General features: G+C 41.2%; 1 protein-coding gene across 3 annotated transcripts in view; it reads left to right on the top strand.

Moving 5' to 3' along the window:
* Window positions 1-15934, top strand: part of SFMBT1 (Scm like with four mbt domains 1) — a 109941-nt gene that overhangs the window by 78640 nt on the left and 15367 nt on the right. For all 3 annotated transcript variants that reach the window (XM_054729417.1, XM_054729416.1, XM_028152838.2), the window contains exons 6-12: window positions 837-1083; window positions 1751-1845; window positions 3207-3308; window positions 5610-5760; window positions 8453-8535; window positions 13428-13554; window positions 14616-14729. In XM_054729417.1, the coding sequence (XP_054585392.1) occupies window positions 837-1083; window positions 1751-1845; window positions 3207-3308; window positions 5610-5760; window positions 8453-8535; window positions 13428-13554; window positions 14616-14729 (919 nt within the window). The remainder of the gene's footprint in view (window positions 1-836; window positions 1084-1750; window positions 1846-3206; window positions 3309-5609; window positions 5761-8452; window positions 8536-13427; window positions 13555-14615; window positions 14730-15934) is intronic.

The raw sequence follows: 15934 nt of genomic DNA, 5'->3' as shown, positions 1-15934 counted from the left end.
TATAATACTGGATAGCAATAAAACAGTTTAAAATAATGAGGAAGCCCTAGCCGGTTTGGCTCAGTGGATGGAGTGTTGGCCTGCAGACCGAAGGCCTGGGTTTGATTCTGGTCAAGGGCAAGTACCTCGGTCAGCCTGGATCCTGGTGCAGGAGGCAACCAATTGATGTGTTTCTCTCACATTGATGTTTCTCTCTGTCTTTCCCTCTCTCTTCCACTCTTTCTAAAAATCAATAGAAAAATATCCTCGAGCAAGGATTAAAACTAATAATAAAACAATGAGGAAGATTTGTATGTGCTATTGTAGAAAGATAGCTATGATTTATTAAGTGACAGGCACAAATTGAAAAACAGTATACAGTGTTCCTATTAAAAAAAAGTGAGAGAGTGAAAGACACAGACTTGTGTGTAGAAAACCCAGTCTCAGAGAGTGTGTGCCAAAGGGTTTATTTTGTTTTTCTTTTTAAAGGTGGGATTGTGAGGTATTTTGACTTCTGTTGTTTTTTTTTTCTTTGATGATCATATTTGCTTTTACAACAATCAGAGACTAATGATGATATTTTTTAAATCATTATTAGATTAAACTATATAACATAATCCTCAAGGCAGAGATCTGTTAGGATAGTTTTATTGCAGTATAGATAGATTTTTTTAAGACAAACATTTTATATCACCTACAAATAATATTATAGGTTCTTGTATACTATTAGACAGTTCAGTATCACTGACTTTGAATGGGTAAAAATATAAAGGCTTGTTTGAGGTTATTTAAATTTGACTTTGAAAAATATTATGTTAACTTCTCTTATTTAATATTGTCTCTTTTTTTACCTACAGCTCCGTAACGGGAGGAATCCTTTAGATCTCATTGCTCCAGGTTCCAAGCTAGAATGTCAAGCTTTCCAGGACACTCTAAGCACTTGGATTGTTACTGTAGTAGAAAACATTGGGGGAAGGCTGAAGCTACGTTATGAAGGACTTGAAAGTTCTGACAATTTTGAACATTGGTTGTATTACTTGGATCCATTTCTTCATCACGTTGGTTGGGCAGCTCAACAAGGATATGAACTTCAGCCCCCATTAGGTGAAGAGAAATATAACATTTTTCTTTTAACTATTATTGTTATGTTATGTTTTTATTAATATTTATGAGGCTGAGAAAAGCATTATTCTGCATATTATAAAAGCCTTTGTTACTTTGCATAGAGATATTGAAAAAATATATAGGGAGTTGTTAAGCTAAACACCTATTATTCTTTTCATTTTATTGCTTTTGAATTTTGCCACACATACTAATATGCATACCTTATAGATTTCTGCCTCACCTGATACTGACCTCTTACCAAAATTAAAGAAAAATTCCCTAGGTAGCATTCATATAGGTATTGGAGTGGGACAGATCTTGAGTTCAAAGCAGATTGTTGATTAAGATATTATAACTGGAGTTACTGTTTAAATCAATTTGCATTTATGATTATGTGCCCCAATTTGATGTTGTATTATGTTATTTTGTGGACTACAGCAGTCCTTGATCTCATTAGAGGTGTTTTCCCTATACTTTACTACCCAGGTTCTGAACCGAGGAGACAAAGAAGGTGTAAGTTCTTTGAGTGAAGATGGTATAAGTGGGCTTGAACCCTTTTCTTTCCCAGTGGAAAGTGATTTTTTTTATTTATGTGAATGCTTTCACAATGGTTACTAATATGTATATTCTGTAGTTATTTAAAGTTACCTGTCTTATTTTACTAAAGCCATCAGGCATCTGAAAAATGAAACTGAGTGGCAAGAGATCTTGGCCAAAGTGAAAGAAGAAGAGGAAGAGCCATTACCATCTTACTTATTTAAGGTAAAAACAAAAATGAGTGAAACAGTCTGAGGGAGGTGCAAAGCATAAAATAACCCTGGAGTCAGAGAGTGTTGTGGCGTCCGAAGGAGGGAAGAGGTTTGAAGGCTGGACTGATGCTCATCCTTTTCTTCTTCTAAAAATAGTCTAAATTTTCTTTACAAAGACCTCTTAGAGCATTTTGAACCTTTTCTACCCTTAAAGTTTTTTTTTTTAATTTCCAATTATGGCTGACACAGTATTACATTAGTTTAGGTATACAACATAGTGGTTAGACATTTATGTAACTTAACAAAGTCATCCCCCCAATAATGTACCCATCTAACACCATACAGAGTTATTATAATACTAGAGTCCCAGTGCATGAAATTCGTGCATGGGTGGGGGGTGTTTCCTCAGCCCAGTCTGCACCCTCTCCAATCCGGGACCCCTTGGGGGATGTCCAACTGCCAGTTTAGGCCCAATCCAAGGGATCGGGCCTAAACCGGCTTTCAGACATCCCTCTCACAATCCTGGACCACTGGCTCCTAATCACTCACCTGCCTGCCTGCCTGGTCGCCCCTAACTGTCCCCCCCCCTGCTGACCTGATCGCTTCTCACTGCCTCTGCGTGCTGGCCTGGTTGCCCCCAACTGCCCCCTGCTGCCAGCCAGGTTGCCCCCAAATGCCCCCTCCCTACTGGCCTGGTCACTCCTAACTGCCCCCTCCCCTCCAGACTGGTCACCCCTTACTGCCCCCCCCGCCAGCCTGTTCGCCCCCAACTGTCTCCCCCCCACCCCCCGCCCCGCCTGCCGGCCTGGTCGCCCCACACAGCCTGCTGTTCAGTTATTTGGTAGTCCCTCACTAACCCCCCTGCAAGCCTGGTCGCCCCATGCAGCCTGCTTGTTCAGTCATTTGGTCGTCCCTCGCTAACCCGCCTGCTGGCCTGGTCATAGGCAGCCATCTTGTGAGAGCGTGAGGGTCAATTTGCATACTACCCCCTTATTATATAGGATTATTGTTATATTTCCTATGCTGATTTCTACATCCCTGTTACTGTTTTATAACTGGTAATTTGAACTTCTTAATCCCTTCAAAGTGAAGGAATTTTTCCTACTCTTAACTATATAGTTTTGACTTATCAAGTAAACTTGCTTTTCTGTCAGATAGCCTTTGTGTTTAAAATGTAGAGAGTAGGAGTGCCTCCTGTGGTTTTATTCCTGAATAATGTTTTTCAGGGAAGAAAATGATAGGATTAGGTTATTTACCAGAAATTGGACAGGTCCATTATTTTAATTAACTAAGGGGTAGTATTCAGTTATATATGAGTATAAAATTAATGTGAAAATACTATGTTCTTATTCCTTCTTGGTGTTTGCATTTCAGGACAAACAAGTGATTGGTACACATTCATTCTCTGTAAATATGAAATTGGAAGCTGTGGATCCCTGGTCTCCTTTTGGGATCTCTCCTGCTACAGTTGTTAAGGTAAAATGGGGGCAACTTCCTTGGTAAGAATTCCTGTCAGGGTGACTGGTTTAGGAAATTAATAGTACCGTATTTTCTGGCATATAAGATGACTGGGCGTATAAGACGACCCCCAACTTTTCCAGTTAAAATATAGAGTTTGGGATATACCCGCCCTATAAGATGACACCCGGTTTATAAGACAACCCCGACTTTTGAGAAGATTTTCCTGGGTTAAAAAGTTGTCTTATACGCCGGAAAATACAGTATTTGGTTTCAGGCTCTCCTAATCCAACCTCTTATACTGCCCACTTCTCTATGGCCTATTCCTTCTTTGGAGGTTGGTTGCCCCAGCGAACCAAAGCGCGGGCACCAGAGTGGAGGGGCATCTGGATCTCTTGTCCCTTTCTCTCTTTATGCCCCAGGCTATCTTTAACATTTCGGAGCCCAGGACAAGTATAAATGAAGGCCTAGGTTCCATATATTTAATATTTGAAAGTTATAAATTGTTAAGCTACTAAATGAAGTCTGTTCTGTCCTACCTTGACAGATGCATCTTCATGACAACCTGGGGTTCCATGTGGGTTCCTTAGTTCCTTCCATCTTGTTTCTGTTGGGAGGTCACAGAAGAGTGGGAATAGTTTGTACAGTGGATGTTGGGAGCTGACTTACGAGGAGAGATGTGAGAGCCAGAGCTAAGGAGGTAGATTTTTGGGGGCAGGCCTGCCTGTAGTAGAGGAGATTCAGCCGGCAGGTGAGCCATGGTACCTGAAAGGCCTGGAGGCGCGGTGTCACTGTGTCCAGCCAAGTGCAGGAGATGTGTGGGCAGCAGGTGATCAGTGTCACAGGATCTGCCACTTGGATTGCCCAGCCATGGTTTCCAGGTTCCGACTTTAATCTTTTGAAAGACTGACAAAAGTAAGGCTCTTGTTAGGAGTAGCCACAAGAACTGGGCAGGTGTCAAGGCCCAGTTTCTCAGTTGCTAGAACTGGGGCATAAAGGAGAGAATTTCAGTTGAAAAGCCCCATTTACTGAAAGTAAAACCAAACGTCGTGCACAACTAGAGGAATAGTTGCTTTGATGCTGAGACATCCAACCTGTTAAGATTTAACCCTTTGTACTCGCTTGCTTTTTTCTCGAGCTGCTACCGATGTTAACCGTGTCGAGTCACACTCGACATCCGAGTGCAAAAGGTTAAAGTTTCTTTGCCTTGGAAAAAGAATCATTCTTACAATGGGGAGGAATTCTGACCTTGCAATGGGGTCAGAAGACCGTAACTGGAGTCTGAAGGCTGTAGGTTGGTAAGGAGCCAGAGGAGGTTCATGCAACCTCTTTGGCATTTGAAACTAGGCTAGGATCTGAAAATCGAATATACAGTTGACTCCTCAGTAAGCCTACACTAAATTTTGTTTGGAACCATAATACTAAGATTTGAATCCAGGTTCTGCTAGTTCCTGCTTGCTCCTGGCTATGTAACACGGGTCAAGTTATTTAACCTCTTTTCTTTTTTGGAGGGGGGGTTGTTGTTAATCCTCACCTGAGGATATTTTTTCCATTAATTTTTAGAGAGAGGGGAGGGAAGCAAGGGAGAAGGAGAGAGAGAGAGAAAGGGGAGGGAGAGAGGGAGAGAGAGAGAGAAACATCAGTGTGAGAGAGACATATCAATTGGTTGCCTGCCGCATGCTCCCTGACTGGGGCCAGAGAACAAATCTGCAACCCAGATATGTGCCTTTGACCAGGAATCGAACCTTTGGTGTGCTGGCTAATGCTCCAACTACTGAGACACATGGCTTAACCTGTTTTTCAACTTAGTTTATCTGCAAAATGGAGTTGATAATAGTGCCTACCTTGTTAGATTGTCAGGAAGATTAAAACTGATTAATACAGGGAAAGTATTCAATTAAAATAGTGTCTGACCCAGAGAAAACATTTATTGAATAAGTAGTAGTATTAATACCCATTGTAGTTAAGAACTTTTTTTTTTAATCATCATCCAAGAACATGTTTTCATTGATTTTTAGAGAGAGAGAGGAAACATCAATCTGTTGCCTTCTGCATGCACCCGACCAGGATCGACCCTGCAACCTGGGTGTGTGCCCTGACCGGGAATTGAACATGCAACCTTTTTGGTATATGGGACAATGCTCCAACCAACCGAGCCACCTGGCCAGGGCATAGCTATGTACTTTTGTAACATGTTCAGTTGTGCCAAGGAAATGACGTGTGTGTGTGTGTGTGTGTGTACATGTGTGCATGCACATGCATGCGTGCATGGGCATATACACATAAAACTATTCATCTATTTTATCATTGTATGTACAGGTTTTTGACGAGAAGTACTTTCTGGTGGAAATGGATGATTTGCGATCAGAGAATCATGCAAGGCGATCCTTTGTGTGTCATGTCGACAGTCCTGGTATTTTCCCTGTGCAGTGGAGTCTGAAGAATGGTTTACACATCACACCCCCTCCTGGTATTCATTCGTTCTGTTCTGAATTGTTTATCAGGAACTTTCCTTTGAAATGAGATTTATCAGATACATTACCTGGGTCTCTTGTCCCTTTCTCTCTTTATGCCCCAGGCTATCTTTAACATTTCGGAGCCCAGGACAAGTATAAATGAAGGCCTAGGTTCCATATATTTAATATTTGAAAGTTATAAATTGTTAAGCTACTAAATGAAGTCTGTTCTGTCCTACCTTGACAAATGCATCTTCATGACAACCTGGGGTTCCATGTGGGTTCCTTAGTTCCTTCCATCTTGTTTCTGTTGGGAGGTCACAGAAGAGTGGGAATAGTTTGTACAGTGGATGTTGGGAGCTGACTTATGAGGAGAGATGTGAGAGCCAGAGCTAAGGAGGTAGATTACTGGTGATTTTTAGGTATCTGGGCCTTATCTTAGAGGGAGACTGTTCAGATTCCAGAGAGAGGTTTATGGTCAAGAGTAGGATATAGAGCGGTTGTAGATAGGAAAGTAGCAGCTCATGTTCTGGTGTTTGCAGCTTTGCAAAATATAATCTTTGACCCTTTAATCAAAACTTATAAATATGACTTCGTTGAGCTTGAATGAAATTTTTAAATTTTTTAACTTGGAATATTTGGAAGTGTCAGACATTTCTCTGACTTTTCTATTAGCAAACGAGATTGGTTGGCAGACTCTGCATCTTTTTTTAGTAGGCTTCTAGTGAAGTCCAGCTAAATGCTGACTGCTTGGGCATGGGGCTGGGAGTGCCCTGCATGTGAGCAGGAGTCAGGAACTCAGAACTTTTGCCTTCCATTCAGTTTCTTTCATCTGAAAGATGAAACAGAGGGCCGGAGACCATGGGATACCAGGACACAGGCTTTATTGGCAATCACCCTGCCGGCCGCCTTCCAGAGGAGGAAAGGGAGAGAGAGGGAGAGAGCTTGCCGGGGTGAGAGTGCCTTTTAAGGGGAGGAAAAGAGGGGACGGGGCTTAGGGCACTCAGCACATGCTGATTGGTGGTTTCATGTGAGGTACATGGTTAGGGGCCTAGGGATTTAGGAATTGGGGGCTTAGGGTATATGGCAGGTGCTGATTGGTGGTTCAACGTACAGTCCATATAAGGTGTTCAGGAATGTCCGGCTGCAGGTGGAGTTAACGTCATACTCCGTCCATCAGTTGGGGGGAAGGGAGGATCTATCATCATCCAGCAAACATTTATGGAATGTTTGCTATGAACCAGCATTGCCTTGTCACTAGGGGGTACAACACATTTCCTTCAAGGAGCAAGAGGGCGAACAGGAACAGAGCCTCCCAGGTCCCCCTTCGTCAGTGGACAGAATGGGAGAGCCTGCCTGGTGGGGATGGGGTGAGGGGCACATCTGCAAGAGCAAGTTCTTGTTTTTCAGGAAGGCTCTGTGCATCCCGAGTTCTTTATCCTGCCTGCTGACTTTCGTGAAAAGGAAAACCCATGATGAAAGCTATTGGAACTTTCAGCATTGTTATAGACAACTCAACTGTCTTTGTAAATAGAAGGAAGTAGTGGAATATCTCATTGAAAATGGCAGATAATTTACTGTGGAATTGAGGTGGAGGCAGAGGTAGAACATGATACCAATCTCAGTTGGGCAGAAGAGGTGATTGCAGGGGCTGTTTGGCTGTAGGACTGGCATAGTCTTGAGTAGCTTGCTTTGTGCCTGTGAGATATAAGCTCTGCAGAGCCAAGAGACCTCAGCACAGCAGGCGCAGCCCAGCTCCTTGCACACACATGCGGACACTTCTACTCGGAACCTGGTAGATTTAAGTGGAGAGTTAAGTTCAACTATTTTTCTAAAATGAATTCATGAGTCAGGTTATAAGAGCATTGAAATTCTGTAGGGCATGAATCATAGTCAAGAGTATCGTATTCGTAGGAGCTGAGATATGTTTAAGGAAATAGCTTTATGATAGGAAAAAGTCTTCACTGGTTAAGTAGTACTACTGTCTCTCCTTTAGAGCCTGAGTCATAATAGGATTGATAATAAGATGAGATTTATTGGTAGAAATCAAATCCAATTATAACTGTCTTAAAATCTTTTTGTAAATTGCCAGTAATTAATCATATAAAATATTGTTCAAAATAAATGCCTAGTTTGAAATTAAAAGTTTAAAAATTTATCCAAAGAATTGTATTGTCATATAGTTTGATCACATTTGTTCTGTTTTATAAAATTAACAATGCTTTGGGTTTATAAGGTGTTTTACCCCCATCTCTAGAATGATCAGAATCCCCAAATTAGCAAAATTAGAAGTTGTGTGTGTATGTTTGGCAGAGCAATAAAGCCAGCCATGCTTTTGTGATGTGAATCATTGTTTTTGTTTGTTTGTTTGTTTTTAATTATTATTTAAAGTATTACATATGTCTCCTTTTTCCCCCATCATCCCTTCCCCGGCCACGCCCACCCCCCAGGATATGCCCCCACTGCCCCCGTGTCCATGTCCATTGGTTATGCTTATATGCATGCATACAAGTCCTTTGGTTGATCTCTTACTTCCCCATCCCCTCCCCTGCCTTTCCTCTGAGGTTTGACAGTCTGTTCAATGCTTCTCTGTCTCTGGATCTATTTTTGTTCATCAGTTTATGTTGTTTGTTATATTCCACAAATGTGTGAGATCATGTGATATTTATCTTCTCCGACTGGCATTGTTCTCTTGTCTCTGCCTAGGCTACCCTGGCCAGGACTTTGATTGGGCCGACTACCTCAAACAGTGTGGTGCTGAAGCTGCTCCCCAGAGGTGCTTCCCTGAGGTGAGAACCCCGGACCCGACCTCTCGACCCCTCCCAGCCACTGCTTCCTGTGCTGTTTATGATGAGTACTCTGAAGTCAGCCCTCTCACTCAACCCGAATAAGCATCTTGTTGATTGTAATCAAATGGTCCAAGGAAAAATCCATTCACTGCAGAAGCTAATTTGTTAATTTAATTATTTAAAGTTTATCAGTTTTATTTTTTATTAACTGAAATGTGAATTTAAAATTGTAGTTCATAATGATTTTTGACGGTTCAATAATATGAAAAAATATTAAGTGGAAAAAATTGTTAAACTTATTTAAAACTACTCTCAAAATAATTATGTTATTATTAACATAATAATAAATAATTTATTTATCAAAATAAAACCATGCACATGGCTTACAAAGCCAAACAGCAGTAAAAAGCTTTGAACGTAAAACAACAGTTCTCGCCCTTACCAGTTTGCCTCAGTGGATAGAGCATTGGCCTGCGGACTGAAGGGTCCCAGGTTCAATTCCAGTTAAGGGCATGTACCTTGGTTGCAGGCACATCCCCAGTAGTGGGTGTGTAGGAGGCAGCTGATCAATGTTTCTAACTCTATCCCTTTCCCTTCCTCTCTGTAAAAAAATCAATAAAATATATATATTTTTAAAATAAGGAAAACCCACACAACAGTTCTCTGTCCTGTCCCTTTCCAATATCCCTTACCATAGGAGTCACTTCTACTCTTCTTACTGTTGTTCTGATAGTTACCCTTCTCATTTCTAAAATAACAGGCTGTTTTTTGAATCATTCATTTTAAACATGTCTATTGGTTCTACATTATAGTAAACTTTCCTTCACCTGGCTGCCAGCACGTTTTCCGCCAGCACCAGTTTTCCTCTGGCCACCAGCCGATCGGAGTGCCTCCAGCCAGTGCAGTTGGCCACCTGGCGCCATTTCCTCTGGCCACCCACCGATGGGAGCGCCTCCCGAAGGCTGGGGGCGGGACTCGGGTGGCTGATGGCGCTGGCTGGAGGCGCTCCGATCGGCAAGTGGCTACAGGAAAACTGGTAGTGGCGGAAAACTGATGCTGGCAGCCACGCAATCTGCCACCCCGAGTTCCGCCACTGGCACCGGCCCCATGGGTCCTCCCACAGCACTGCTGTTTAGGCCGGTGAGAGGAGCGGGGGGTGGGGACTCGCGAGTCCCCGCCCCCCTCTCCTCCCATCAGCCAATCAGCCACCCTGAGTCCCGCCCCCTGCGCCTCCAGCCGACCCAATCGTGGGCGTAGCGGAGTGATGCAATTTGCATATTACCTTTTTATTATGTACGATGAACATTTAGCTATTTTATATTACCTTTCTCCTCTGTCTTACCCCCACCTCTTCTTTTTATTAAAGTTATATTATAATTTTTGGTTCAATCTGAATTAAGTATTTATATTATCATGTGCATTCCGATATTATTCATAGCTTAGTACTGCAATATTTTATGATTGGTTCCTTCTTTAATTGCCTTGTTTTTCATAGCTTAATTTTCTTTGTTTTTTTGCTAGTTTTCCCCACACCTTCCAGTAGCCTGCCATAACTATTTCCACAAAGGCAATCACATTAGGAGATCTGTCATTCCCCCACTTTATGAAACAATTTATTTGAGAGATGGGAAAGACATGAATAATATATGCAGATGTTCCCTTATCTGACTCTGTCAGACAGATAATTAGTGGGTTAATTGAAAGTCAGATAAATCAGGGAATCATCTTTTTGATGAAGCAGACTTAATTTAAGATGTATAAATATGCATTAATTTGTTTATCTTTTGGTAAGGCTTTTCCTTTGAGTATAGATTGTCAACAAGTGTTCCCTCGAGTCTTTTCTTGCATGAACTACACCTAACATAAACTCTGATTTTCAGTAAAATGACAACTTTGTTACTTTGAAACAATTTGAATGTAAAATTCTTATGCAACCAGACACTTTCGCAGGTGTTTCTTTCTAGTTAAAGGATTTTGTTATTGTTGCTGCTGCTTTTGCTTTAGGGTAGAGGGGTTAAAATATAATATCTCCTCTAGCTGTGTTTTCTTTTTCTCATATACATGCCATTCTAACACCCTGATATAGGAAATCTGTCTTATCTAATATTTTTCTTAGAGATATCCCTCTTAGCAACCTCCATTCTCTCTCCCTGGATGGTTTGCTCTCTAGGCTTGCAGTGTAGTTTTAATCCTGGAAACTGCCCTTCAGTGCCACCCAAGGAATTGACTCTCCACTTTCTGTTTTGTGTAGCTTGTGGCCTCCTCTTTCTTGGTTTACTCCCTTGTTTTGATGGAGCCTGTCTCTCAGTAGCTTCCTGAAATGTGATGTAAGGGAGGTAAATTTGTGTAGGCTTTGCATTTTTGAAAATGTCTTCATTCTGCTAATTTGATTGATTGTTTGGCTCAATGTGGAATTTTGAGTCAGAAGTTATTTTACTTAAGAGTTTTGGAAATATTACTTAGTTGTTTTCTACCTTCCAGTGTTGCTCTACCTTTGAGGCAAGTTGAAAGCCATTCTTTTTCTTGCTCTTTCATAGATGGCCTGCCTTTTCCTTCCTCCTGGAAGGTGATAGACTCTCTCACCACGTTTCCCAGTGACGAGCTACGGGTGGCCTCTCTTCATTCCCATGCTGGCTATTCAGTGAGCACCTTCTCTCTGGACATTCGTACCTCTCTGTGGGGAGGTTCTCTTGAATGTCTTCTTTGATTTCCTTCCATTTCTCTATTTTCTTTTTCTAGGATTTTTGAATTTGTATATTGGGGTTCTGGATGAGACCTCTGCTTTTCTTGTTTTCCATTTTTTAGTCTTTTTGCTTTGCTTGCTGCAAGATTTCCTAAACTTTTATCTTTCAACCCTTCTTTTCATTGTTAATTAATTTTGAGAGAGAGAGAGATAGAGAGAGACAGAGAGAGAGATAGATAAACATTGATTTGATGTGCCCTGACCAGAGATCAAACCTGAAAACTTGGTGTTAATGGGTTGATGCTCTAACCCAGTGGTCGGCAAACTCATTAGTCAACAGAGCCAAATATCAACAGTACAATGATTGAAATTTCTTTTGAGAGCCAAATTTTTAAAACTTAAACTTCTTCTAATGACACTTCTTCAAAATAGACTCGCCCCGGTCCATGGTATTTTGTGGAAGAGCCACACTCAAGGGGTCAAAGAGCCGCATGTGGCTCTAACCAACTGAGTGACCTGGTCAGGGCTTTCATACCTTCTTTTGAGTTTTCAATTTTTAATATCATAGTTTTGATATCCAGAACTATTTCTGTTCTGAGCATTTGGTTTTAATAGCATATTACTCTTGTTTTAAGGATGCAGTAGTTTTTTAATTTATTGATTTCAAAGAGGAAGGGAGAGGGAGAGAGAGAGAGAAACATCAGTGATAAGAGAGAATCATTGATTGGCTGCCTGCGGCATGCCCCCTACTGGGGATCGAGGCTGCAACCCAGGCATGTACCCTGACCTGGAATCGAACTGTGACCTTCTTGTTCATAGTTCAGTGCTCAACCACGGAGCCAGGCACGATAGTTTTTCTTGTCAGAGGATGTTAATTATCCCTTCCTTTTGGGAAGGTTTCTTCTCACTTGATCTGTTTTTTCCAAATTGCTTGCTTTGTTTGTCTTGGTCTCTAGCTTTCATATCTTTAGATGCCTTGTAATTCTTGGTTGGTTGCTTATATTTAAGAATGGGAGACTAAAAGAAAAAGCTGACTGGGAGCTCTGAGTGTGTTGGTGGGGCTTGTCAACCTTGAACTTCCCTATAGGGTGGATCTGGCTGGTCATTTGTTGGGGACACCTAATCCATATTTTTATGTGTTTCTTCTTGGGCTTATCATGTTGCCATAAGAAGTTTCTTCTAGTCCCTTGCCTGGAGAGTAGAGGCAAGGGCTGGGTCTCTCACATTCCATATGCAAATCCTGTTTTGGGCACTGCATGCATTCCTTCACCAGTTCCTGTGTCCTCCTGCTCAGGGGTCTCGTGTGTTACCCTCTCTGGAGGGTAAATTTCATCTTATGTAGGGGAGGGGAAGGGACAGTTGTCCTGAGCTGTGGCGTGGAGGAGCTGATGGCATGACCCAAAGTTCAACAAATCTCTCTGTTTTACCTATTTCTCTTCCAACACTAATTGCCCCCTACATGCTGCTGCCAATTTTTAGCTTTCTTCACTATCAGCTTAGATTTACTTTTCTTTAATCTGCTGAGTTAGTTCTAGACCCTATTCTGAATTTTAGCTTTTAGAATGTTGTCTCCTTTCCTGTTTATCCTAGCAGGTTTATGTCTTAAAAAATCACATAACAAAACCCTTTGATTTTAGTGAGTTGTCAAAAGAAAGAGAAAACAATCAAATACAGTTCAGTTCTTTATTTTGACCCAGAAGCTGCACATTTTTAAGACATACATTTGAAATCACCCTTTCCCTTTATTCATAAGCATTATTCATCCTGACTGCCTTTTATGATACACATAGTGGTAGGAACCAGACAGTTTATTGTATGATGGGGCCCTTTATGGGAGGATCAGCGAACCAATAGTGGTGAGAAGCCATTTGATTCAGGCACAGAGCCTTAGGTATTTTATTTTATGGAAACATCATACTGACCCAGTGAGATAGGTGTTCTCAATTTCATCTGACATAAGAGGAAATTGAGTCAAAAGAAGTTACGTAACTTGAGCAAGGTTACAAAGGAAGCAGTAATGCAGGTATATCTGACTTCAGAGACTGCCCATAACACCAAAAAGAAAGACATTTTCCCGTTACTTCATTAAGAAACAAAACAAAGCAAAATAGACTTATAGCCTTAAAGTATTACTCTAGGATTCACTCTCAGAGGTCTCTCAGATTAGCTCATGAGTTAATATTTAGTATGTGTTGGACTTACCTTCTAGTCAGTTTCTGAGCACGAATTTAAGGAGCACATGAAGCTTGAGGCGGTGAACCCCCTTCTCCCCGAGGAAGTGTGCGTGGCCACCGTCAGCGCCGTGCGCGGCTCCTACCTGTGGCTCCAGCTGGAGGGTGAGTGCCAGTGCCCTGAGAAGCCTTCGGGGCCACTCTTCTCCGCCTTTTCTGTTCACCCCTGTAACGTGGTTTGTTAAACTTAATCGATTAGCTAAAGAGGACTCTTGTTCAGACTTCTAATTTATAATGTGCGATCCTAAGGTAAGCATTTCTTTTCTTGTTCTTGCCTTTCAAATTTTAAGAAATGAATGTAAATAAAAAGCCTTTACTAGAGTCCCTTGTTTTCTTGAAGGGGAAAGAATAAGTCAAATAGCATATATTTTTATTTGACCAAACTATATGGGCCCGTGCATTAACAACTAACTCATTCAAGAGATGATATTTTGGCTGTCCCCATCCATTAGAACCAAAAAATATGTAAATTAAGAGATATATTATACTAAAAGTAATAGTCAACAGTTGGACAGCCAACTGTTGACTATTACTCTGCCTTTGTAGACAGAGGCACAGGGCACGTACTCAGCTCTGCAGTTACTGTGTGGGCCTGGGTTTCGTTTTTATTCAGCTGCCAAATAGACTCAGTACTTTCTGTTTCCAGTTTGTAGAACTGGCATTTGGTACAGATATCAAGGACAGTGTTGAATATAAACTTTATTTTTTTAACCCCAGCTGAGCAACTTACCTACGTCACTTCCTGATTCGAATTCACTGATCTGCCTGTGGCTTGTCCCATGTGCCACAATTGATGTTGAATAGAATTGTCACTTTTGCCATTTTCCAATTATTTCTTGGAGTTGACTGATATTTGTCAACCATCTGAATGATACCGCTGGTAGTTTCAGTTGCTTATTTGCTATTCTTTTTCTTTTTTTTTTTTTTTTTGCTATTCTTTAAGGATCACCTATATATTCACCACCCATTTAAGTCTTTATATAGCTATGCATGAGGTTAACTTTTTTTTCTTAATGTTTGTCACATGTGAAAAAGTATGACTTACGTATGAAAGGAATTTGTTTAAGAGTCTTTGTGTCTGTATACACAGTAGAACATTGATTGTCTAGAAAGTGGTTTATGAAAAAGGGTATTCAGTGGCCTAAACATTTTTTTAATCTAAGCAGGTTCTAAGAAGCCTATACCTGAATGTATAGTGAGTGTGGAATCCATGGATATATTTCCTTTGGGCTGGTGTGAAACCAATGGCCATCCCCTCAGCACTCCTCGTCGAGCACGAGGTACCTGTCTTTCTGGGCCAGAGGGTTGGTTGTTAAATAATCTGTTGTGTGGCTGCTACCAATTAGGATGAATCTGGACATTTCAGAGAAAAACAAAGTGATATTCTGGTTATCTGTTCATGTATAGGAAATTGTTTATTGTAACAAACATTTATCATCTTACTGTTTCTGTGGGTCAGGAATCTGGGCACAACTTAGCGGGTCCTCCGGGTCCGTCTCTCACGGCTGCAATCCAGGTGCCAGCCAGGGCTGCCGTCACCGCAGGCCCGACTCGGGGAGGACCTGCTCCCAAGTGGACACAGAGGAGTGTTGGCAGGAACTCATTTCCTCGTGGACTATTGGACCGAGGACCTCCGTTTCTTGCTGGCTGTTGGCTGGTGGTTTTCCTCAGTTTCTTGCCAGGTGGCCCTCTTTCTAGGGGAGCTCACAGCATGGCAGTAGGGTATCATCAGCCAACAAGTGAGAGAGCAAGAGAGGTTGAGCAAGATGGAAGCCGGAGTATTTCTGTAACCTGATGCTAAAGTGACCCACTCCCCACCCCCTTTTAAAACAGCTTTATTGAGATACCATTTATATAACATAAAATTTGCTCTTTTAAAGTATAGCAGGTCCTCAAATAACGTGGTTTGTTCAACATCATTTCATTACAGAATTGATGAGATGCCATAAGAACTTAACACTTGTTTATATCAATTAGCCTGTGGTGAAATTGGTTTTGCTATATGTCATTTTGCTTGAAGTCATAGAATCTATTGAAGATGTTAAGTGAGAACTTACTGTATACAGTTCAGTGGTTTTTAGTATATTCACAGAGTTTTGCCACTGTCACCACAGTCAATCTGAGAACATTTCATCATCTCAAAAGAAAACCACACTCCTTAGCAATCACCTCTTTGCCTCCTGCCCTGCAGTCCTAGCCCACACTAATCTAACTCCCATCTCAATAGATTTGCCTATTCTGGACAGTTCCTGTGAATGAAATCGTACACTATATGGTCTTTTGTGACTGCTTCTTTTAGTATACAGAGTTTATTCATGTTTTAGTATGTATTAATCCTTCATTTGTTTATATTTCTGAATAATATTCCATTGTTGTACCACATTTTGTTAATCCATGCATCAGTTGATAGATATTTGGATTGTTTTCATTCTTTAAGCTATTATGAATAATGAACATTTTTGTACAGATTTTTATGTGGACGTAG

This window comes from Eptesicus fuscus, chromosome 18, assembly GCF_027574615.1.
Source record: "Eptesicus fuscus isolate TK198812 chromosome 18, DD_ASM_mEF_20220401, whole genome shotgun sequence".
Taxonomy (NCBI): Eukaryota; Metazoa; Chordata; class Mammalia; order Chiroptera; family Vespertilionidae; genus Eptesicus; species Eptesicus fuscus.
This window is presented reverse-complemented; position numbering and strand designations above follow the sequence as displayed.